General features: G+C 37.0%; 1 protein-coding gene across 8 annotated transcripts in view; it reads left to right on the top strand.

Moving 5' to 3' along the window:
• LOC105489673 (kinesin family member 6) overlaps window positions 1-26,542 on the top strand; it is a 388,549-nt gene that overhangs the window by 105,565 nt on the left and 256,442 nt on the right. For 7 of the 8 annotated variants that reach the window (XM_071097107.1, XM_071097102.1, XM_071097101.1 and 4 more), the window contains 2 exons: window positions 2,972-3,101; window positions 20,196-20,402. In XM_071097107.1, the coding sequence (XP_070953208.1) occupies window positions 2,972-3,101; window positions 20,196-20,402 (337 nt within the window). The remainder of the gene's footprint in view (window positions 1-2,971; window positions 3,102-20,195; window positions 20,403-26,542) is intronic. The other variant, XM_071097104.1, reaches the window with a different exon arrangement.

A 26,542-nucleotide genomic window follows, 5' to 3' on the forward strand; every position in this document is an offset into this window, starting at 1 on the left:
ACAAAGTGTATTTTGTGACAAAGCTGGACCAGCACCTGGAAGTAAATGTGGAAGTGTAATAGTTCTGAAGTAGCTACATTGGAGATCAAAGGCTCTGAGTGATTTAGAAGAAAAAAGTAGCTTAGCCAAATATCACTGATCACACTTAACCCTTTTTACCTTATGCATGTAATTATTCTATGTAAATATAATCCTAAATCAGTGACCCAAATAAAGTTGTCTAATAAATGTGCATGGTTAGAATTCCATACTTGCTTGTTCTCTGCATTTGCTGTTTCAGTGAAGTAATGGTGAGATATATAGGTATTAGGTGTCCTTACTGTTACTTACACTTTTTGATTCGGTAATGATATAAACCCCTTGGATGTTTAGGGAGACCCGTAATTCCCAGTTGAGCATTAGTTACTGTGTGGTTAATGTTGTGTGGCTTAGTATACCCACCAGCTGTGTGGTCAGGGAAGTAGAAAAGAAACTTCCCCTGGAAAGACAGTCCTTTTAAAATTTTCAGTGACCTTACCTATTAGTAGATGTGATTCATCAGCTTCTTCAGCTATTATACAACCAAGAAAATTAGTAATTTTACCCTTTGAGTATGAAGTGGAACTAGATGAAAAGTAAAGATAAAAAATCAGAAACCTCCTCTCCATGTGTCTACTAGAAGGGATATTAAAGATGAAGTCAGTGGCTCTCACCCTTGGCTGTACACGAGAATCACTTGGGACTTTTACAAATTCTAATACCCAGACCATACCCTGGACCAATCCAATCAGAATCTCTTAGGATGGGATCTAAGCAGCAGTGCTGTGTATGGGGGTCTGGAGAGAGTGGGGGGGGGTGGGGTGGGGGTGGGTATGTGTATCCACAGATAGTTCCTTTTGGGAACACCTGGATTAAATGAAATAAGGCAAGTGCCTGACATACATTTAGTGCCTAACGAGTGTATACACCACCTTTGAATTGTTTCCTGCTACCCCATCTCTCCCTTTTCCAAACTTGCACAAGAATAGTATTGTATCTGTCTTGGTCTTTCAAAGTGTATCACAGGTGACTTTGCCTCAGAGTTAGAGAATTCATTTTTGACTTCATGATGACAAAGGCAGAACTCTCATCTTTTCTTTTTTTCTTTTTCTTTTTTTTTTAAAGCAAGGCCTCGCTCTGTCTCCCAGACTGGAGGGCAGTGGTACAATCATAGCTCACTGCAGCCTTGAATTCCTGGACTCAAGCCATCCTCCACCTCAGTGTCCAAAGTGCTGGGATTACAAGCTTGGGCCACTGCACCTAGCCCTTTTCTCACTTTTAATATACTATCTCATTATTCCTTAACTTCTTTCACCTATATAAGTCCCAGAATCTGTCGGTTTAGGAAGAATCATTACTTCTGTGTCTCTAGGGATTTAATTTAGCCAAATCTTCTTGAGCACTTCAGAAAAATCAGGGTGGAAATAAAGTTTAAGGAATAAAGGGAGTTTTTAAAAATAGAATACAACTCATCCATTTCAATTCAATTCAAATGCCTTTCTCTTTTCCAAGCATTTTTAATAAGCTCACTTAAGAGTCTTGTTGAAAAATAAATAAATTACACTTGTTTTCATTAAGAGAAAATATCTTTTTCCATTTTTGCTGGTATTGTTGAAGGAAACAAAAAGGAGTCTAAAACTTGGCAAAGGAGGACATTATTAGTGACATATTGGTCACAGATGTGCTGGTAGAGCTACATTTTCTTCCTGCCATTAGGATTTTAAGTGCCCACAAATTACATATGAAAGTCCAGATAACTTTCTTACAAAAGGGAAAGATGAAAAAAAATATGATACTTGCAAAATCTTGATTTTAAAGATATTCTAAATAAGTTTTTATAAAAAAGAAAATTACATATGTCCATCTGCTAGTTTTTCTTTTAAAGGAAAAGTAGTGCTGGATGGTGCCAACATTTACCTCGTGTCATCAATTCCAAATGTTTTCAACAAGTGAAGATACCTGAGATACTCTTTGGCAATACTTGTGAATAATAATATTTCCTTTCCTTAACAATTCTTAAGAAAATCAAGATGGCAAAATTTAAGAGGTAGAAAGGAACTCTCTTTAGTAACTTTATGGCTCAAATCTGTAGGCCTGTAAAGCAGAGTATGAGGAGTTGAGCCAAATTTTGTTCCATTGCAGAAAGTCCTGAAAGGACTTTAGGGAGAGTATTGACAAGCCAACTCTGGAAACAGGGTTAGGATTCACCTGGGAGGAAATGGTCTTGGCATCAGGATGCCCATTAAGGTAGTTGTAATAGATGAATGTAATTCCAGATCTAAGGCTCCGACTAAAAGGATGTAATGGAAGGAAAAGGTATGTTGTAAATGAAAAAGGATCAAGAAACGGATTTGACAGGCATTAAAATAATAATGGCAAGCTAAATATTTATTATAAGACTTCTTGAAAACTTTTTATTCACCTTGATGAGAAAACTTGATAAGGGAATAACTCCTAGAAGGATGACAGATGCCTCAATTTTCATCATGTTTAAGTTGGTAAGTGAACCAGTTTGAAATGTCATGTAAATTGAAAGTGATATGAAATTGAACAAAGGAATGAGTTCATTGCCTATGTAAGAAACTGAATCATGATACAGAAAAAAATATGGCCTAGTTTCCTGATACGTAGGTAGAAAATTATTATATGTTTGTATTTTTAATTCAATAAGAATATGCATTCTAAGATGATCTAGTGATCTGATTATTACAATGACAGGTGGCTTTAAATCAGGAGCTTGTAATATATTTTTCAGTCTCAAAGCTATTTGATAGTACTGTCAAGGGAATGTCAGTGTTTGATTCTAATCCAGTGCTGTCTGGTATCTTGTGTGTTATTTGGTTTTATAAGTTCAAGACGTCATACTATACAGCTTTTTAAAAGCCTGTAGGGAAGACTTCAGGTTCTTTTCATTCTCAGCAGTATCTTGTTTTCTTGCTTCCCATTTGCCTAGGAAAGTGACAATACTGGAGGACCCTGATCAGAACATTCACCTGAAAAACTTGACTCTCCATCAGGCAACCACAGAGGAAGAAGCTCTGAATTTGCTTTTTTTAGGAGACACCAACCGAATGATTGCAGAGGTAATAAACTTCTCTCTGCAAGCTGTTTTTTCAACATTGTAGGATATAGTATCTGAAGCCACGGTGGAAAAAAAAGGCTATAATAGACGTTTAGGGGCAACAATGACCTTAAAAATAATTTCGTCCAAACCTCACATGCAGATAAAGAAGCCCAGATCTAGAGAAGTGAGGAGACTTTCCCAAGGTCACCCAGCTAGCTAATGAGCAGGAACAGAAATCTAGACCCCTATATTCTCAGTCCACTGCTTTTTCTACTTCAGCGTATCTACCTTTTAGTTTTTATTTTTATATTTCTAAGTTTTATACAAATTGGTTTGTACATTAATGACAACTTATTACATGTCCTAGTTATAGGAAGTTTTGCGTATTTTCTAAAATTTAAAAATAGTCCATTTTCCTAACCTGAAATCATCCATATGTTAGCATGTATTTACATATCCATATATTTTCATTTAGTTAGTGGGTTAATATGTATAAAGTACATAGAACAATGCGTTGAACATAGGGAGCGCTCTATGCATTTGCAGCTATTGTTGGCGTATCTGGGAACACCACCATAGTGTATATATCTCAGTGCAACATTTGGAACATACTTATATTAAAAATTATTGATTGTTAATCTGACATTCAAATTTAACTGAGTTCCTGTTTTACCTGAGAATTCTATGCAGGAGCTAGGATTGACCCAGCTTGGTCAGGGGCCCAAATTGTAACTGGTTTCTGATTGCGGATGGAGGGTTATGAAGCTCTCATCCAGCTACACTGTGGTGAAGGGAATGGGATGGTGGTGGTGGTAGCGGTGTGGGAACAGTTCCCCAAATGACAGCTTACTGTTTTCACGGGCATTTTCTTTTTAAACCACCCTTCCAGAGTTCTATATTTTACCTTGTCTCTGATCACAAGTATTAGGTAGGGATAGTAAGCTAAAAGGATAAGTAGTCCAAGAAAAAGCTCCATCAGCCCCATGTCTGCCCTCTGGAATACCCCACCTTAGATGCAAGATAGACCAATACAAACCAAATTCAGACAGTGAAAGCATGGCATTGATATCTGTTATTATTTTGGACCCTTAGTTTTTGTTTTTGTCACAGTTGTTTACCAGTTTTGCATCAATACTTTTCAATAGACTAGCTAACTTATAAAGGTTGAGTTTATGTGCCATATATATGGATTTAAGGATGCTTAAATTGTTATTTTTATCTGAAACAACATTCACATAGTTTTAAATTTCAGAATATTTTGTTTTGCTTTACAAATTTGTATTTGTGCTCAGTACTCTAATATTTTGCACATTTGATCATTTGTGATGCTCTTATTTGTCATAATAATCGAAGATTAAGGAATAAAGGTTGAGTAAGAATTAGGGCATATGATGACAAAGGATTTAGCATGCTCCACTAAATCCTTTTCCTCCATATATAGTTTAATAAACAGCAAACCAGGAGATACAGAATAGAAATGGGTCCTGTCCACCAATGCTTCTGAAAAAGAGAAAAAATAGATTCGTAAACTGCTATAAGGAAAACAAGTAGAGGAGCCTGTTGCTGCCTCAGTGCTAACTGACTTTCTTTCAGAGGTGATCCATCCCTAGAGAAATACAGGCCTCATCCTTGCCGATTACTTTCCCTCACCTTCAGTGGGTTATGGAAAGGCCCTTAACCTGTTCCACCATGACCTCCAGTAGCTTAAAAGCTTGGCCATTTGCTCTTTCAAAGTTATACATGAACTTTAGCTAACTACATGGCTTTGGGCTGTGGTTTTGTAAAATTTTAAGGAACTTCCTTTGTGAAACTTACCTGTCTTACCACCTTACAAAATTCCAAGTCTTTTTTTTTTAATTTCTTTTAATTTTTTATTTTTTGAGACAGAGTCTCGCTCTGTTGCCTAAGCTGGAGTGCTGTGGTGTGATGGCTCACTGACGCCTCTGCCTTCCAGGTTCAAGCCATTCTTGTGCCTCAGCCTCCCAAGTAGCTGGGACTACAGTCATGTGCCACCACACCTGGCTAGTTATTTTGTATTTTTGGTAGAGACAGGGTTTCACCATGTTAGCCAGGCTGTTCTAGAACTCCTGGCCTCAAGTGGTCTGCCCACCTCAGCCTCCCAAATGCTGGAATTACAGGTGTGAACCACCGCACCCAGCCAGAATTCCAGGTCTTTTCCTATTACTTACTGATGAGTGTTTAATATTATAAATAGCTGAAACCTGAAGAAGTCCAATCCTAATAATGGGGGTTGTGCATTTCTTTAAATGCACTGATTTCTTTTAAAAACCAAGTCTAATAGGTTTTGGTTGCTTCTGTACTTGCTTTTATCTTTTCTTTAGTAATAATAATTACCATGTTATAATGAGAGCCTGCTTAGTAAAAGTCTTGCCATTGTTGTAGACATGTTATATATTTCTAAATTATTTTAATATTATACCCAATATTTAGCACCTTAGTTTATACCTTGAATGCAATGAAAGCAAATACATAAAAATATAAATGAAGAGTAACTGTCAACCCCTAGAAATTCCTTATTATTCACAGTCTTCTAAAAAAGCATGTTTTGGATTACAACCTAACTGTCAGAATGCAATTTGTCAGCACAGAACGAGCTTACCAGGATAAAAAGAACAAACGAATCATTTTTTTAAAAAACGAAGTTCCCAATTTCCCATTTACACAGAGGAATCCAGAAGTTGCCTTGGTAACCAGAAAACATTTGCAAAACAAAGTCTGAATAAGTGGGACACAAAGTGGAGTGCTCTTTCCTTTCATGTTCTTTACCCATAGCCAGCGTTTTAAGGAAAAGTTATTAAGAGTGGCTTCAGCCTCTTCTTATTTATTCAGAACTCTTAAGTAATTTCAGCAATCCTACCAGTGTTTTGAATAAAACCTGATTATGTCCCTAGGATAAATTTTTTTTTAAGTTGAATTGCTGGGCCAACGAGAATAAATATTATAAAAGCTGAACTGTGTGTGACCCAGCATCCGGTCCACCAGTAGCGAGTATAACTTGATACTTTTTTGTCTTATAGCTGAAATATTTCTATCAAGTCATCAAATCTAATTGAAGAAAGCAGTCTGCATTCGATGATCAGGCCATGCATAGTGCCATAGATAGGACCATTTGCCCCTACCTTGAAGGCATAGTCCTACCCATGGTCTAGGGCACTCTGTGTCCAAGTATGGTTCTAGGAAAACCTGCATTAGAATACCCTGTGGTAGTTAAACGATGCAGTTTCTTGGATTACATTTCTGGTTGATGATTCAGAATCTCTTCCATGTGGAGCCCAGGAATATGTATTTTAGCATTTTAAATGTGCTTAGGCTAGATTTGGGAGCAGTCTGGGCTTTACCCTTAAGAAAGCTGGTTGAAACCCACTCCCAGAGGAAAAAAAAACAACAAGCAGGTCTATATTCTGCATCCTTGTCAACACAACAACATTTGAAAATTCTGCCAGTTTGGTAGACAAAAAAAAGAAATCTTGTTTTAATTTGCATTTTGATTACCAAATTCTTTTATATCTTTATTGGCCATTTGCATTTTCTGTTTTTGTTCATGTCTTCTATTTGTTTCTCTCTTGAAGTGTTAGGGTAGGTCTGATTGATTTGTTGACCCCATGAGGGCTGGAACTTTGTCCTGTTCAGCAGTTTGTTGTACTGTGTACTGCAGCTGTAGGAAGTGAATACTGTGTCCGAGGGGTCTAGCATATAATTTCTTATATAGGTATTACCTGGTGTAGTTATTGGCCTGGATGGATTCTGGAGCAATAATATGCTATATCTGGTATAAAACATTTGCTGTGAAACTGCTTGCAGGGGACCTTTGGTGAGAAAGGAACACTCAGTGCCGACGTTGGGAAAGTCCGGGGTCCCCTGGGTGGGCAGCTTTCTTGCTTTCCGCCTGGCTTCCTTTCCCATGTGAACTGTCAGGTGACTTCCTCCAGTCAGTGTTGGTTCCACTCTGTGGTTTCTTCACCATCTCGCCCAATCCCCACCAGGTAGTGCTGAAGAGCATGAACTTTGGAGACCTTCTTTTCTACCCCTGGCTCCACCCTTTGCCAAGTGTGTGTCCTTGGGCAAGTCACTTAACTGGTCTGAACTCTGCTTTCTAACCTGTAAAATGGGCATAATTATACCCACCTTCTAGGGATATAGAAACAATTGAATTAAATAACATTTGGACAGGCCCTGGAGTTCTTAGCTGGCAACTATTTAAAGACAAGACTTTTGTCTTGTTCATCTCTATTCTCTCAGCACCTGGCAACTAGTAGGTCATCAATTATTGATTAATTGTTTTGTGGAATTCATGAGAGACGAAGATCTGGTGATTCCAGCAATAAGACCTCCAATCTCAGGCCCAGAACTGAAAGTGATTTTATGGTACACTGTGCTTATTGGTGAGTACTGAGAACAGATGACTTCAACATTTTGTGTGTGTGTGTGATACTTCAAATCTTTTGAAAGAGGTTACTTTCCAAATAATTAGCCTATCAACAAAGTTTCTAGGATTAATAAATAATTTCCCCAAGAGTGATTAGAAGTCTTTATGCCTAAGTCTTTGCTAGAAATAAAAGACATACAGACACTCCCCAACTTACAATTTTTCAGCCTTACAATGGTGTGAAATTGATATGCATGCAGTAGAAACTGTACTTCAAGTTCTCACACAATGATTCTGTTTTTCACTTTCAGTACAGTCTTCAATAAATTATATGAAATATTCAACACTTTATTATAAAACAGGGTTTGTGCTAGGTGATTTTGCCCCACTGTAGGCTAATAGAAGTGTTCTGCGCACGTTGAAGGTAGGCCAGGCTAAGGTATGATGTTCAGTAGGTTAGGTATATTAAATGCATTTTCAACTTATGGTATTTTCCATTTACTATGGGTTTGTTGGGACATAACCCCATGTCATAAATCGTGGAGCATCTGTGCTAGATTTATCTGAGTTGTGCTGATGTGCTTTGTAAGCTCTCAGGCTTTGCACATTAGCAAACTTTTGGAGTAAGTTGTATGACCTTGTGGAAGTGCAAACAGTTGGGAGACGGGGTGTGAGTGGGGGTTAATAGGTTTATGCGAGTTATAGGAACAGCTGTTCTTGGACGTGTTGTCTAATAACATAAGGATAGGGCAGGAAGGAAGGAGTAGCTTTATTGTGTGATTGTGTTTGTTAACACAACTTCAAGCCCGAATCTCCTTGTGTGGTGTGTGTGGAAAACAAGAGGATTTTGGTTGCAATTAGTTCCAAAGTCATTAAAGGGATACTGACTAACACATCCTCACACATTTTTGTTTGAAAGATATGTTAGTTATACATAATTAGCAAGTTTGTTATAAAATTTGTGAACCTGGTTAGAGCAAAATATACAACAGGCAAACTACATTTTGGCCTTGATCTTATTACAATAAGAATAGCATGTTTAGCAGGGTGCAGTGGCTCACCTTTAATCCCAGCTACTCAGGAGGCTGAGGCAGGAGAATTGCTTGAGCCCAGGAGTTTGAGGCCAGCCTGGGCACTATAGTGCGACCCCACCTCAAATAAATACATAAATAAGAATAGCATTTTCTTCTTATTAGGCCCTGATAAGTAGCTAGAAGCCTTAGTGAAAGATATATTGACAATTCTAACCTCTTTTCTTATCTATTATATATACCTACTAGGTATAGAAGAAAAGAAACTTTAATTTTGAGCACTTACTATATGACAAGTATTTATTTCTTGTTCTCATAATTTACATATGAGATACATGAGAAACAGACAGTGTTCTTTAAATAACGCTTCTGTCTTATAACACAGTTTGCATTCTGCTCTAACCTGATTTAGTGGTATTACATGAACCATGAGATTTGATCTAAAACATCGATTAAAATAAAAGAGTGGTCTGGAACAGCTATTATTAGAACTTTAAGATTTATATACTCCATATACATTATTAAAATAATAGTCTTTGGGCTATAAAATTTAGTCCCAGAGTTTCTTCTGATCTTTAAAGTTCTTGTCTCGAATTAAACGTAGCATATGAAAGTCACTTTTACTCTATTCAGTATTATTGACATTCACCAACGACAGCAGCAAAAAACGAAAGAAAGGAGAAAAAAGCCATCTTCAGTGAAATAAAGAAATAGCCATAACCTCAAACTATGAGAAAACCTGCCAAATACTATGAATGTGAATTATGATGAGAGAGGGTGCTGAGAGCCAACTCATATGTCCTCCAACCTCAGGCAGGATAGAGTTTCCCTTTAAAGAAAGGGTCACAATTCTCAAATGCAAATCCAATGATCTTTTGGTTAGAGTGATGAGATCTGAAACACAGGCAAGTATGGAGGAAGAATCTGGGAATATTATATAGATATTCATTCTTACTCTAGAAGGTGGATCCAAAGAAGAAACCTTAAATACAAGCCATTTTTATCATCAGCGATGTGGGCTCATGCCAAAGAAGATGGCCTTTGGTGAGTGGGATTCAGGGAGTTTGTTATTTAAGGGGCTTAACTACGAGCCATCCCAGACCTATTAGTGTGAAATACTGAGGAAAGTTTATGCTCTTGAGGCTAAAGACATAACAGATGTAATGTAAAAGTATTCAGGATGTAAACCCAATATGAATATTTCCTCACCTATCCTCCCGGCTACTCTTTAGGAAAGAGATAGTCATGTTCAAAGATAAAATTATCAGAAAGAAAACATCCCACAACCTATTTGTATATATGGAGTAGGTGTCGGGGCTAAGGAACATATATCTGAAGGCTGATGAAATCAGAGAGCACAGGGCTTGCTCTTCATAATCTTAAGGATGTTATTTAAAGATAATCTTGGTTTTTTAAAAAATAGCTTAATATTATAGAAGAGCCCAAAGAAAAAGATAACAAGACAAAGAAAAGCAAACCTGAAAAACTTCAGAAAATAAATGAAAGAGAAAAAGAAAGCCATTAAAGAGATGAAAGTGCCATTAGAAGCGAATAGGAAGGAGGAAGAAGAAGAGAAGGAGGAGGAGTAGGAGGAGGAGGAGGAGGGAAAAATAAGAGGAAGCAATGTGACTGAAAAATAACTAAGGATATAAAAATTATTGAGAGAAGGTGATATCTAGAAAGAGAGACAAAGGAGCATCTAGTTAGAAATCCTGAAGAAGAGGAGAGAACAAAGGCAACAGAAACACTAGAGAAACGTTTTCTTTCTTTTTTTTTTTTTTTTTTTTTTTTTTTTTTGAGACGGAGTCTTGCTCTGTCGCCCAGGCTGGAGTGCAGTGGCCGGATCTCGGCTCACTGCAAGCTCCGCCTCCCGGGTTCACGCCATTCTCCTGCCTCAGCCTCCCGAGTAGCTGGGACTACAGGCGCCCGCCACCTCGCCCGGCTAGTTTTTTGTATTTTTTAGTAGAGACGGGGTTTCACCGTGTTCGCCAGGATGGTCTTGATCTCCTGACCTCGTGATCCGCCCGTCTCGGCCTCCCAAAGTGCTGGGATTACAGGCTTGAGCCACCGCGCCCGGCCCGAGAAACGTTTTCTGAAACTTGGAATTACTTGAATCTGCAGATGAAAAGGACATAACTGAAAAAATTGGAAGAGCTCAAAGAAAAAATTGGAAGAGCTCAATTCCAAGATATCCTCTCTTGAAGTTACTAAATTCCAAAGCTAAAGAAAGAGCCTTAAGGGCATACAGTCAGAAAATACAAGTCAACTGTGAGTGAAAATAAAATAGGTTGTTATGCCTAATACTGGACATCTGTGCTTCTAGAGTTCTTTCTTCAGCATCTCTACTCTGAGTGACATTGTCCTAAAATTTGTGTCGAAGACTGCATTAAGTGCTATCCCAATGAAGTTTCACGGGATATATTTTTTTCATTAGAACAAAATCATACAAATGTATATCTAAATTCTCCTTGGTGTGTTATCATTACCTGTGTCTTAGTTGTTTATACACAGGATAGTAAACCGTAGTTTCAGATTGTCTATAATCCCAAGGTATGTAGTATGTATAAAAAAGACAGTTTGAATAAACTGCTAAACTTCTTAAGATTGTTAGCTCTTTTAGCCCCATAATATTATTATTCCACTTATGTGAATAGTCAGACTTGGAAATTTTTAAGCGAAGGCTGAATTTTAATAGGAAGAGAAAAAGAGAAAAAAATTCAAACTCAATTTAAAAGATGAAAAATGGACAGAGTGGACAATTATGATGAGTTACTGTTTTGATGGCTAAATTTAGCTTATAATTCTTTTTGCAATCAAGTGAAAAATACAGCAGGGGGTTTGGCAGACATTTTGGGTTATATAATTTTCATTGTTCAGAGAGCAAACCTTAATGCTGGTGGAGGATATGGTGCTATCTAGCTCAAGGATGATACGTAAGAATGATAATTGAATGTAGTTCCAATTAAAGATACAGGCAAAATCTTTCCCAATTTCCCATATGTACCACCATTTAGCCGACTTAGATTTTGATATAAATGTGTTTGACTTTGATTTGCCAAATCTTGGAAAAATGACCCTTAGGGAAGTAATCTGAATCCTGACATCCACAGAGGAAGCTTCAACAGAACCACTAATTCTGACATTGTTTTCCTAAAAATTTTTGAGTCGGCTAATAGATCTTTGAGGATGTGAAAGTCAAAAATCCATCAAATTGATTCCAGACTTGTTAGGAGGGATGCACAATAAAACATACTAGACCTATTCTTATCATAAAGGCAAATCATAATTATTAGAACATTCTTATTATATGTTCCAGATTGTTCCAAAGTTTGTTTTTAAATTTTAAACAAAATTGGTGTGTCTAGTCTATTTCTCTTTTACAAAACTATTTTGACAACATGCTGGATAAGAAAAAGACCTAGAATCCTGCAACTGGGGAAAATCATTTTGACTACTTTTCTAAAAGCCAGGTATCTTATAAACAGAAAAGTCAGAAAGAAAAATGAGAAGTTTAGGATCATTAATTCCAGTAGAGGGATATCCACTCGGGAATATTTTGTTGCTAGGCAGTGTGTTCTGAAACACCTCCAGAAAAGATCGAGGTAGGTGTTTATAGGGTCATGTGCTTAAACCACTAGGTTTGGTCTCACTTCTCCAGGCTGAGTTAGAGTACATCAAGGGCATAGTGAGCTTCCTAATTCAATTAATTTAATATGGGAAGAACTATATAAAGAATCAGTTAACCGATAGGTAATGGATTAAGTAATTCTTCATTTAGGGTGAGGTTTAACCTGAAAGGCTGAGATACCAACTCAGAAAACATTTAAAAAAACACATGGAAGTTAGCATTTTCAGTCTTCAATTCAGATAGAGCAAATGAGCGGAGGAACAGATCAATTAGAGTATCAGTGTAGAAAGTGTTATCAAACAAGGAGAACTGAAGGGGAAAGCTGAATTCTAGATCCTGTGGTTGCTATTGTTGTTGATAGTTGGTTTGTTTTAAGGAGTCTCAGGCATATACTTTACAATGTCCTGTTCAATCAAAATGAGATTTCTTTCATTTGATCTATTCTAGATTAGTGGAAATTCCTGTTGAGATATTTTACTCCGAGATAACAAAGTGATTGAAAAAAATATTTTGCTACACAGGAATAGAATAAAAGGTATAAGTTATGGCAAGAAATAAGTAAGCGTTCAAGGTACCCTAGAAAACTTTTAATGTGATATACAGAGGTTATTTGAATCATTGAAGGCTGCATTAACTGTCTACAATCATTTTTGAAGTGATTGAAAACATAAGTTTAACTAAAAGCAGAAAAAATTTTACAAACATCCATAAGAGCATATTATGTAAACCCCAAGAAATTGTATTTCACTTATTGATTCTTGCCCCCAAATCAGAATTATCATTACTAAAAATGGCTGGACACACACACACACATGCACCCCACAAAAGAAAAGCATCGCCGTTTATTTTCAAATTTCTCTTTCAGCCAACAGGTATCTCCTGCTCTATAGAAAAGAATTATTATTCAATGAGATTTGAGGGTTTTTTTTACCACATGAAATAGCTTCTGAGAGTGGTAGCTAAGCCAGTGCCGGGGAGAGGCATAAAGGACAGTAGAAGGGGCCTTAGCACCTGTCTCCAGTCCTCAGTGTAGGCATTTGATGTTATGTGAAGTGTCCTAACAAAGCAGCATCAACCCCTGCCTCCACAGTCATTGCTGCTCCAAGCCCCTTCTGTATAAACATTTTGAAGCCACTATTGTCTGACAGGGTCATTTTTGAGTCACTTTTTACAATCTGCGCCATTCTGTTGACACTGCCACAAAATGAGTTGGACACCGAACATTCATTTGTAGCCCACCACTACTTCACTATGCACTAGAACAAACAGTTCATCATGATAACACAATTTAAACAATGTTCCAAATGGATTTTTTTATGAACATTTAAAACTCCATTTGGAACAACCAATTTTTTTGGACTCTTCCAGGGTTTGGATATCAATGACTGTCTATATGCACAAATGTTAAATGTCCTTTCTGAACACAATGGCTAATGCCAATTGGGTATAGTCCCAGGGAATTCACGAAGATAAATGAATTTTGAGTAGGCTTATTTGGGGAGTAGGAAAAGGGCATACTTGAGTGACAAGCTAGAAGACATTCTAGACAGGAGAAAAGGCAATTGAAGACATAGAGAGTAATGATTAAGAGCTCTGGAATCAGGCACAACAAATAACTGAAGCCCAAGATTGATAGGGAGATTTGAGTCAATCTAGCTGTTTCAAATAGTTCTAATTTTTAGACTCAAATGAACTGTATTCCATGGACTTAAAAAGCTTGCCAATGTAGTCACAGAATTATTTGAAGATTTTTAGAAATTATGGAGCATGCTGTAGAGATTCCAGAACACAAGAAATGAGCAAGAGTCAACAAATTAACAAACATTTTTTAACACTACTATGTTATGCTAGGCAATGATGCATAAGACACAGTCCCTGTCTACAAGGAGCTTGAAGTCTAGGAGGGAGGAAGAGGAAAATGGAGAAGCTTTGTAGGAAGTAATTTTTCAAATGAATGGAACTTCAGTGAGAAGTTAAGTTTTGCTACACTGGAGATGAGAAAGAGGAAAAATAACTTTCTTTAGCCATAGACTGAAGATATGATGACTCTGTAAGGAGTCCAGTGTGCCTAGGTTTTTAAATTTCACCCCATAAAAGTAAGTCTATTCTCCATTTTCCAAAAAAGAAAATATATATGCAAGATAACAAGCTAATATATTTGATACAAGCCCTAAAAAAGAAACTGATAAAGGATAATAGTCAGTAAGCAATTAAGAAAAAGTCAGCATTGATATTACCTTAAACTAATTTCATTCACTTTTCTGACAGCATTTAAAATTTTATAGATCAAATGAATTCAATTTATTTTTTATCTCTCAAAATATCTTTGGGAATATAGAGAGAAATTGAAGGCATATAAAAGTACTTGAAGTCAATTGTTAAATACCCGTAACTGTTACCTAACCGGGTGGAGAGCAGAGGTGGTCTTCTTGGAATGTTGTTGGTCTGCCCTGCTGCTCCGTGTCTTACACATTGTTTGGATGAGAATATACAAGATATTTTCATTTGTAGATAGCACAAAATTGAAAACAAGATCAAGCTCCAATAGATTGTATTGTTGACATAAAAACTAATCAAATGCAGTCATGAAGTAAACTAGTGTGTGTCTGTGTGTGTGTGTGTGTGTGTATGTATGTGTGTGTGTGTGTGTGTGTGTCCCAAAGAAATTCCATAGCATGGGTAAGGGCTAGAGCAAATCTGGCATAGTAACACTTCATGTGATGTGCTATTTACTGGCAATATTAGATTTAGATTGCCCAGGTTCCAGGAAGTAATACATCCAATGTCCTTAGCTGTGGTTAGGCTACTTTTAAAATAATATATTCAATTCAAGTGCCAGAGTACCATATTTAAAAAGGATTTTGATAAACAGTTGCAAAAGGCCCAGTTGAAAGGAATAGAGATATTTAGTCTTAGGGAACATGCTAGTTTAATTCAGGGATGTAGATAGGATTGGCATTAATCAAATATGCCTTTTAACAATAGTACTTTGAGAGGTGGAGGACAATTGGAAGGGACAAGAGTAAATATTGAGACTAGAAGGGAGAGACTGCAGTAACCCAAGCGAGAGGTAAAGGATATTTGGCTACTGAGGGAGATACAGATAAGTGGAGAGAAATCCAACAGGAGTAGGATGGGTTGGATACCCATCCATGGCACACAGAGAGAGGGAAAGAGATAACGGTTGTTTTGGGAACATTATGTACAAGATGCTGGCAAGGCATTTTAATGACAGTGATCAGTCAAACTGCTGGACATTCTAATCTGGTATACAGAACAATTAAGAGAGAAGGATACATGAGGCATCTGAATAAAGTGAATATCAACAGTGACATTAATATGACCCTTTACACTTCGCAGATCATTTCAGCACTCAGTAACTCAGTTGGTATTTAATATAACTCCCTGCAACGAAGCAGGTCTTAATATGGCATTCTAGAAACATGAAAATCAAAATTCCTTCATGTAATTTTGCTTAAGCTTTTAACACTAGTAAGTGACAGAACCAGGACTTGAAACCAGGCTATCTGACACCAAATTCTGAGATTTTTGGTGTGTGATTTTCATTACACTACAGAGCCTATGCAATGAGGATTTGAGCTGTAGAAGATGAGTTTCCAAGGGGAGAAGATATGGTCACCATAGCTTAGGACACACCTATTTTTAGGGACTGCAAAGAAGAGAGCAAAGTAAAGGAAAAAGCCATAGAGAAGGAGAAAGTGACTGGAGAGTATTTGGCCCTAGAAAGCAGGTGGTGGGCAGAGGGTGGCGAGCTCCTAGAGTGAGGGAATGGCTAGCATTATCAGATATTACCTAGAAGATCAGCATGTTCATTGCTAAGAACAAATCACTTTCTTTACTGCACATTTTGCCTTTCTCATTTCATGCTCATTCTCATTTCACACATTGTGGCTTTAGATCCTAACTAGATTATAAGTTCCTTGAGGGCAGCATCCAGGTCTTATTTTCCTTCTTGTCTCTGTACTGCCTAACACAGTTAGGCATATAGGAAATATATAGGCTAATAGGAAACATGGAAGCTCTCTGCATGCAGGTGATTAATCATCACTAAAATTTTTCCAAAGGCACAGTCACTAGTGCCAAAAGCACATTTGTTTAAAATGTGTGCTTAACTTTGAATGAATCTGCCTAAATGGTGCCATCTGTTCTTAGGCAGTTTCAGAAACATTTTAATACGATTTTACCTTTAAAAGGACAAATGTAGGGCCATGCCTATGAGACATAAAGACATCCTTAAATAAACACAGAGCAGACACCAGCACATCCAATCACACTTAAAAAGCTCCACATAAAGAATGTTTTCTGAGGTTTAAGAAATTTTTATCTAAGAGGACACCAACTGCTACTTCATGCAGAAAATATTTATGAGACGTTACAAAACTGTAGGCACGGACTCCTACAGCATATTACTGCATTTTAATTACAGACTCCAGAATATACAATTTTAGTTTATGTGAATCTTATATTCCTTTGAAATGGGTACACTCTACCAATATTCATTTATGGCTCACATTTTATTGGTTTCAGAATATCAGTTTCGAAGCTGAAGACAGCTGTTGAGAAGTCTCCATGTTATTTGTTTATATTGATTGTCAGTTTGACTTTTGTTACAGTATTGTAGGATTTATTGTTGCACGACTATCACAGTGAAATGAAACCCATGTTTAAGTTCTGCAAATAACTTACAGTCACTTCCAAAACACCTCAACTTAGGTTCTAAATTTGAGTTCGCGGTTTTACATGCACAGTTATTTGCTGATCCGCTTTAGCAGGCAAAATCACACACTGGCCAGGTTTGGGCATAGTTATTGTGGCAACAAGTAATGGGTCAAATTTTCGGCCTGTTTAACTCACTAGCTACATCATCATCACCAAAACTATGCCAGCATTTTGACATCTGTTTATTTTGGCAGTTGGTGTAAATCAACTCTGGTGTATATCAAGAATTTATATTTACAGAAAGAATTTCTGGTTGAATTACCATTCAAATATGTTACCCTGTCTGCACACATGTGCATCCATATTGAAATTTTTTGGTTAAATCTCATTTTGCAAAGGTGGAGATCTGAACATATTCACTCATATGAATACTCACTTGGAATATTTTTAGTTTTTTTGTTGTTTGACAGGATGATACTACTAACTTGTCACTCGTATCTTGAATCAGATTAATTTCTTTCTTGTTCCAAAAAAATGTAAAACACAAAAAAGTACAGAGAATAATGTGACCAACATCCATGTTTTCCAATCCAGGATTTGCTTCTAATAATTTTTAACTAAATGAAAAAGAATATTGCAGATAAAGCTGAAATCCCTTTCTTGGCCTTTCATTTCCATCCCTCACAAACACAACTGCTATTATTAATTTGCCATATCCTTCTGGTCCATGTTTTTATACTTAATGACCTAAGTTATAGCTTCATGAACGATAGATAATATTGCTTTTTTAATTATGTAAATTCTATCATAGTGTTCATATCATTATTTAACTTTCTATTTTTTCTCAGCTTTCTATTTTAGAAATCCATTTATGTCAATCTATCCAAAGTTGCTTTATTTTAACATCCCTGTAATTTGCATTATCTCAGTTTACTAATCTTTTCTGTCACAGATTACTTAGGTTGTGTGTCTTGCACCAATTTCTTGCTATCCCTAATAATGTTGCAGTGAAAGTCCATGTATATATGTCCTTATCACATATCATGCATATATATATACACACACACATATACACACACACATATATGTATACCTGTCCAAGATTTCTCTCTAGGAAATATATCTAGTAGTTTATTGATGGCTGTGGGTTATACGTATTTGGAACTTTGCCATATATTATCAGATTGCTGTCAAAATTTATTCTTAACTTATATTTCTACCAGCAGTACATAAAATTTCCCATTTCCTTATATCTCCAACGACATGTATTTTGTTAGACTTTATTTTTTAAACCTTATGGTTCTAAGTTATGTGGTTCTGATTATGTATAAATTTGAGCATTTTTTCAAATATTCATTAACCATTTCCAGATTTCTTCTTTATAAGTTACCTAGTCATATTCTTTGCTTACTTTTCCTCACTGATTTGCAAGAGTTCTTTATTTATGTCTTTATTTATTTATGTATGTGTTTATTTTTGAGATGGAGTCTTGCTCCGTCACCCATGCTGGAATGCAGTGGCATTATCTTGGCTCACTGCAACCTCTGCCTCCCGGGTTCAAGGTGTTCTCCTGCCTCAGCCTCCCAAGTAGCTGGGATTACAAACATGCACCACCAATCCTGGTTATTTATTTATTTATTTATTTATTTATATTTTTAGTACACACGGGGTTTCACCATTTTGGTCAGCTGGTCTCAAGCTCCTGATCTCAAGTGATCTATCCACCTCGGGCCTCCCAAAGTGTTGGAATTACAGGCGTGAGCTACCGCACCTGGCCGAGTTCTTTATTGTTAACATTTTGTCAGCCATATGTATTGCAAATATCTTCTAGTGTTTAATTTTTTGGTGGATTTTATCAGACAGAAGTTTTTACATTTTGGATTATCTTGGTCAAATAGTTTAAATCAATTTATTTTTGTGTTTTATGTCTTAAAGTATCCATTACCTCCTTGGGTTGATTACAGTATGCTTCCATGTTTTATTGTATTTGTGCTAAAGTTATGTTATTTCACACTTAAAGCTTTAATCTATTCTGGAATTTCTTTGTGTGCATAGTGTAAGGAAGCAATCTAAGTTTATTTTTTTCAAGATGGATAGCTGGTTATTCCAGTACCATTTATTAAATCAGTGCATCCTTTCTTCACTGTGGTGTGATGTCACCTCTGTCCCATACAGAGCTCCTCAGTGAGCACAGCATGTCTCACTGTCCTAGCTATCTGCTCCTACACCAGCACCACACTGTTCTAATTACTGTAGCTTTGTGGTATACCTTGATAGATGGCAGGAAGGTCTCCTTTCTTATTCTTCTTTCACAGAATTACTTTTCATTTTTTTCTTTTTATTTTTTGATGGAGCAACTTCAGTAAGGAAGTGTAAACAGCATTACTTTTCATTTTATTTGAAGATTTCTCTTCTGTATGCCATTTAGGATCAGTTTGTCTTTTTTCTATAAATAAAACCTGTAGCGTTTTTATTTCAATTGCATTGAATATATAGGTTAATATGTAGACATTTACATATAGATTAATGTTGAGTTTTCCCATCTATGAAATGGTGCATTAATATCCTGCATACCATTTATTCCAGGTTTCTTTGTCCTTTAATATTATCTTACCACTTTCCCTATAAATTACATATCCTTTAGAAAATTCATCCCTTATTATTTCATTGTCTTTCTTGCCATTGTGAATAATATTATATTTTCTGATTAATTGTCACTCTGAGTTATTAGAACCTCATTGATTTTATGTATTCATCTCACATCCATCAACCATACTAAACTTTTTAGTTCTTAGCCATTTGTTTGGAGATGCTCTTGCATTTTCTATGTCGACCACCATATATTTTTGTACCCAATGACATTTTTAATTTCTTCTTTTCCTACTATTATGCCTTCTATTTCTTTTTCTTGTTTATTATATTGTCTAGGGCCTCCACTTTAGTGTTGAGCAGTAGCAGTGATGGTAGGTTTCTTTGTCTGTGGCTTTTGTTTACAATTGTGATCATGAATTTTTCTGATACACACATTCTCACCTCTTTCCCCATGAGATTAACATTAAGCATTTTCAAGCATTAAGCCAAGGTTAATGCCTGGATTATAGACAGGTAATGAAATAAAGTTATATTGGCAAGAGGACTCGATCTATACCTCATTAGAACTCTTTTCTCACTTTCTGAGTCAACCCATCCATGTTTGTCATCAGTAATCCAAGAGGTAATACATTCAAAACAACTTACTTGAAAGGTCTTAGTCACAAGTGGTTTTGCTCCAGTTGACAGCTGGCTTCATGAGAAATGTCTTGTCACTAGAAATATTATTTTAAATGTTTTGATAGTCTTCAAAAATTTTCATTGTTCAAATAATTTTTCTTTTGCAATTTTTTATAGACTCCTATGAACCAAGCTTCAACTCGTTCCCACTGCATTTTTACTATTCATTTGTCAAGCAAGGAACCAGGATCTGCAACAGTACGACACGCCAAACTCCATCTGGTTGACCTGGCTGGTTCAGAGCGAGTTGCGAAGACTGGAGTAGGGGGCCATCTTCTAACCGAGGCCAAGTATATCAACTTGTCACTACATTACTTAGAACAGGTAAAATGGGCAGAGTGGGATGTATTAATAACTATAGCTACCATGTGCTGACCACATACTATGTATCAGGCATTCTATTAGAATTTTTTTAATTATGATAAAATATATGTAACATAAAATTTGCCATTTTTTAAGTACATAACTCAGTGGCATTAAGTACATTCATAAAGTTGTATAACCATTGACACTATCCATTTCTGAAAGTTTTTTATAATCCCAGACAGAATCTTCCCATTCCCCTATATTCTAGTCCCTGGTTGTCTCTGCTCTACTTTCTGTCTCTGTGAATTTGCCTATTCCAGATGTCTCATGTAAGTGGAATTATGCAACATCTGTCCTTTTGTGTCTGGCTTATTTCACTTAGCATAATGTTTTCAAGATTCATCCATGTTGTAGCATGTATCAGAATTTCTTCCTTTTTTAAATTGAATAATATCCAATTGTATGTCTATGTCACATGCTGTTTATACATTCATCTCTTGATGGGAACTTGCATTGTTTCTGCCTTTTGGCTATTGTGAATAATGCCGCCAGGAACATTGGAGATCTACTAGCGTTTCGTATATAGCATTTTGTTGAAACCTCGCAACAGCCCTAACACCTTTTTCTTGTTTATCATATTGTCTAGGGCCTCCACTTTAGTGTTGTAGGTGTTAGTTACTATCCCCATCATACAGATTAAAAAATTCAAGTCTTCCAAAGGCCTTCCCACAAGATTACCCAGCTAGGGGAGGGTGAGGATTTGAACCTAGATTTACTTGGCTTCACAGCCTATACCTTTTCCCACTTTTTGTCTTACTGCTTTATTGTAAAATTGAGTAGTTGGTATAAACAGAGGTTACAAATGGCTTCCTTTTGCCTGTTTTCAGGCCAGTAGATTAATGATGGGAACGTGACTTTGAGATAACCGACATGTTTTCTGCCTGGGGAGACTGCATTGAGTTGGTCATTTTGACCCCGCGATGATTCTCTTAGCCTTGTTGCTTTCCCTTCCTACTTCTACCCCAGGCTGATTACAATCTACCCCAGTATGTGCTCTATTTTTAATTTCTGAATTTAACACCGGGGAAGAGAACACTCATCTGAATTTAGCTAAATAAATCTTTCAGGAAAAAAAATTCATCTCTCAAATGAGTGGATTGAATTAGATGATTTCTCAAGTTCCATTTAGCTTTTTGAGTATAAGGGCTGTGAGTTGAATGTTAAAGATGGCAACTACTTCCAAATTCTAAAAAAATAAAATAAAATAAAAAATAAGAAACATGATCAAAAATTGGAATGGAGAAGTACAGAGTCTTGGTGAGGCAGAAGGACTTGCTAACGAATGTTGCAGCTAAAAGATTAGAGGGGAAAAAATAAAACCTTTTTTTAACTGCTTAATGAATCCTTCTGAGACTGATGTTGCCTTGATGTTAAATGCTATGTAATCATCACATTGGCTAAAAAAGCAGATGGAGAGAAACCTAAAGGACACTTTCTGAACAAGGTGCACATGGCCAGACTCCAACCAGATGAATCCCAGTCAGGCAGCACCCAGAGATTAAGGCCTGCCTGGTATTCAGATCATTCTAGTGTTTTTAACAAGAGTCAGCATTCCTAAGCTCTTTCTTGCTCAAATATTACACACTACTTATACTTAACAGAGCTTTTTACTTAATAGAACACTTATAGAACATTGATATGAAAACATAATGGACTGTATTCAAAGAAATGTGTCTGCTTGTTTCGGATGGTAGCACTGTCTGTTTTAATTTCCATTATATCCATCTGTTCATACAAAATTATGTTCATCAGTTAAATCGGACTTCCCACCAATTGTAATCACTCAAGAGAAATGTTCTGCCCTTAATTCTTTTTTTTTTTTTAATTCTATAAGCCTTTGCAAGCTGCTATGCGTCACTAAAACTATTCCTCTCCTCACATTTCTTCTCTTCAAAATTCTTATGACAGCCTCATGTGAGTAGTGTTGGGGGCTATGTGGCATTGGATTTTCTATATCATTAATTTGTTTATCAAACAAATACTTATAATGACCTACCATGTGCTGAGGGCTGTACTAGGCACTGGAGTCGAGTGTGAACAAAATAGAAACAGTCCTTTCCCCAAAGACCTCATGGGATAATGTAGGGAGACATGAATTAAAGATGTAGTCTTTAGGTATGTGGCTGTAAGCCAGGTGAGAGCAGTGAAGAGAAAGTAAAAGAAGTGAGAGGAGCTTGTAGCAGGGTGTCTGGCCGAGACTGAGGAGGTGAGAGTTGATGATGGTTTTCTTAGGGCCTGATACCACGCAGAGGAATGAGTAGAGGCAAGCCAATCAAGGATGGGGCAGAGCGTGTCAGGTGGTGGGAATTGCGAGCCTGTCAGCTCTTAGCTCCAGCCCAGGGGGATGAATTTGCTCAGGGTCTCAATGACATTCACATGTCATTGCCCCTTGGTCTCTGTAACTGATGTTTCATTTTCACCCACTGCATCACTCCAGCTGTTAACCATTTACACTGATACACAAGTGTCTTCACAGGAAAAGAAGAGGTTCAACATAAGATAATGGAGAGAAAAGAGATTAGTGGGAGAGGAAAGAAGAACATAAATATGGAAAAACTAGTCTGTGAATGTGGAGATGTGAAATCTAGGAGTAGCTGCTAGAGAGCAAGTAGGTCGATAGAAGAGAAATTTTTGAATTTCACACAGAAAGAAGAGAAAACCAAGGAATGCATAGGAATAAGAATAATAAATAGAGTGGGAAGATATTTAATGAATAACAAAATTCAAAGACTTATGTTAATCAACTTCTCTTTATGTAGTACTTTATTATGGGACTAATGAGACTGGAAGTGTAACACAATTTAGTTTAATTAGTTTCATTCATTCATTCATTCAACAAATTGTGATTGAATGTTTACTGGGTGCTGTGAGTTACGTTAAATAATGGGGATAAATGAATGACTGAGAAGTAGGAGGGGCTATCATGTTAGCAGAACAGCAAAGCATACAAATAAATACTTAGCAATATAGTAATTTAAAACCTGTAATAGAAATCCATATGAGTGTTGGTAATCAATTATAACCCTATCCCCTCTTTCTCAGTTTTAATATGTAAGATAGAGATGGAATGGGAAACCATTTGGTAACTTGCTTTACCTTAATTAGCCTACATTGGTTCCACAAATTCCATGCAGCATTATAATTACTCTTTTGGCCATAACTGTGAGACTTCACACCTGCTCAAAGAGTGCAACCTCTCTGAGTTGAATGTACTTTATTGTGTTCACAAGTAAATAACTTTCTTTTTGCCAGAGTATGGTTGGTTTTGGAGTTCTCCTTGTATATGCAGTACTTTTTCCAAAAAGTTTCCTCAAAGACATTTTAAGCCACAATAACAGGGTACATCTTGGCCTTAGAAACTGAGTTCATGGGAGGAAAAGGGAGACGTACATACTTGTCCTAGATCTCACCGAGTGCTCCTGGTGTGACCTACAGCTTCTATCAGCCTACACATCAAGTGAGAAACCACTGCAAATGAAGTGCTTGCTCTGTACTGCTACAGAAATCAGAATCAGAGTTGCCTTCGGCCATTATTCAACACAAATGGGACTTTTCCAGAGTTTTAGTTTCCATTTGGCTTCCACTGAATGTGTTGTGTTCAGGAGAAAAAGTAATGGTGTCAGTGCCAATTGCAACACTCCAAATTTTGTCAATTTTCGTAGGATAATTTTCCAAACACTTCTGAACTCTTTTTTTTAAAGTCTTTAACTCATTAAATAGTAAATAGAATTATTGATTGCAGGCACAGTTTCTAGGTACTTGGAGATATTATTAAGCATAATGTGAGGTTCCACTCCTTGTCAGTCAGAGAATAACTTCAGGAATATTAACCATTGTATTTGTACATGCAATCTAAGATGGAAGGAAACGATTAAAAAGTCAGGTTTTATGACCACCCCATTTTCCTGTGCCTTTCAGATCCTTTGCCTCCTGCCCAATTTCAGAACTCACAGCAGCCCCACAAAGAATAATCTACCTCTGCCTCTTTCCTGAATACCTGCCATTTCTGGGTCATTCCAAAGTTTTACATCTGCTCCAAGTGGGCTGGGCTTATAGTATTCCTAAAGCTCCTTGAGAGCTGATAAGATACCTTCTCAGGGTCCTCTTCTAAAGAAATGGCCCAGAACTGTGTTTATACGATGAAAATTAGTCTTCGAACATTTCATAAAGAACATTTCCTTCTATATTACTGAGTGCTTTTATGCTTACTGAGAACTAGTCCAGAAATTATCTCTTAAAATTATGCTTACTGAGAACTAGTCCAGAAATTATCTTAAAATATTTCTGTGAGATAGACATTCCAATACCACATTTATAAGTGAGGGAACTGAGGCTCACTTTATTTAAGAGATATCCCTAAGATGACTGCCTTCATTTTCTCCATTTTTAAGACCATATTTTCTAATCCGTAATCCCAGTTTGATCTCTAATTCTTTAGAGAGCGCTTTCTAGAGAGGACATTGGAATTGCCTCTGCAATGTCCATAACAATGAGAAGCGCAGCCAGGAGCCCATCCCAGCTCCCCAGTAGATTCTGACTCATCTAAGTGAATTGGAGCCTGTCTTTCTCCTGCCTACAGTGATAGTTCAAGGATGGGCCCAGGACCCAAGCTCATATCTACTGAAGCTCAGGAATTTTGTTTAGTGATTAGGGAAGAAGAATTCTTTCTCACCTAAGTTGTGAATAAGGAAGTATATAACATCAGGGCTTTTGGCAACCATTGTGGGGCCACAAGAAGAGACTGACTTCTACCACATGGAAGATATAGCAGAGATATGGGCAAAAACTAAGTCCTTAATAGTAACATTAATCTTTTGGTTTCCTTCTAACCTAAAGCCTTTCCTGTTTCAATCACATGAACCAATAAATATCCCTTATAATTAAAACCAGTTTGGGTTACATTTTCTGTTGCTTGCAACCAAAATCAAGTTTACTAACACATGATTTAATTTAATATCAACAGGGTCGGGCACGGTGGCTGACGCCTGTAATCCCAGCACTTTGGGAGGCCAAGGTGGGTGGATCACTTGAGGTCAGGGGTTTGAGACCAGCCTGGCCAACATAGTGAAACCCCGTCTCTACTAAAAATATAAAATTAGCTGGGTGTGGTGTTGCATGCCTGTAATCCCAGCTACTTGGGAGGCTGAGGCTGGAGAACTGCTTGAATCCAGGAGGCAGAGGTTGCAGTGAGCCAAGGTTGTGCCTTTACACTCCAGCCTGGGCAACAGGAGCAAAACCTCCATCTAAAAAAAAACTATATATATATATATATATGTGTGTGTGTGTATGTGTGTGTATACACATACACATATATCAACAAGAAGTTTAATAAGCATATTCTGCTTTAGGTTCTCTAAGTTGTCAATAAAGCCATTGAATGAAAAGACGTCAATATTGTTTCCTAGAGCAGGAGAAAACCAGTGACATTTGTTTTATAAAAGGACTTCAAAATACGTAGAGAAATTATTTATAAACAATAATGCCACACTCTCTGCACATCTGTCAGCCCAGCCCCTGTTTGGGTATTTGGGCTCACCTTGCCTGTTTCAGATACTCAATCTGTCCTCTTTGTTCTTAGAGTGTGGAGTTCTGCTTGGCATCTATTGCCACTCTGACTTGGGTCTGCCATATTCCCCACCTCCTTTCCAATGACACTGAAACTTAGTTCTCTCAAACCTCATTCCATACTGATGATCTTCACACTGTTTTCTTGGGACATACTAAGTAATCTTCTCATGCATTCGTTGATTTATTTTAAAAAATTTGTTGAGCACATTTTATATTCATCAAATTTCTTAGTTGTAAACTGGAAAATCTGCTCTAGCTATTGTAAGAAGCATGGCTTATTAAACATAACAAATCTCAAGAAAAGTCAGAAAACTGGGTTTGGCTGCTACACAGAGCGACCAGGAGATGCACCTAACTGCTCTGCGAAGTACTACTGTATAGTCACATGGCACTGGATTCCAGAAACTTCCCTGCAGCTGCCTCAGAAGAACCAGATGCCTCTGCCACCATGCCCCCCATGAATCTGATGTTCCTCCTTATGGCTACCACCTCTCACTGCTCACCTCCAAACCCTACATAGGGCTGTCTGC

This window comes from Macaca nemestrina, chromosome 5, assembly GCF_043159975.1.
Source record: "Macaca nemestrina isolate mMacNem1 chromosome 5, mMacNem.hap1, whole genome shotgun sequence".
Classification (NCBI taxonomy): domain Eukaryota; kingdom Metazoa; phylum Chordata; class Mammalia; order Primates; family Cercopithecidae; genus Macaca; species Macaca nemestrina.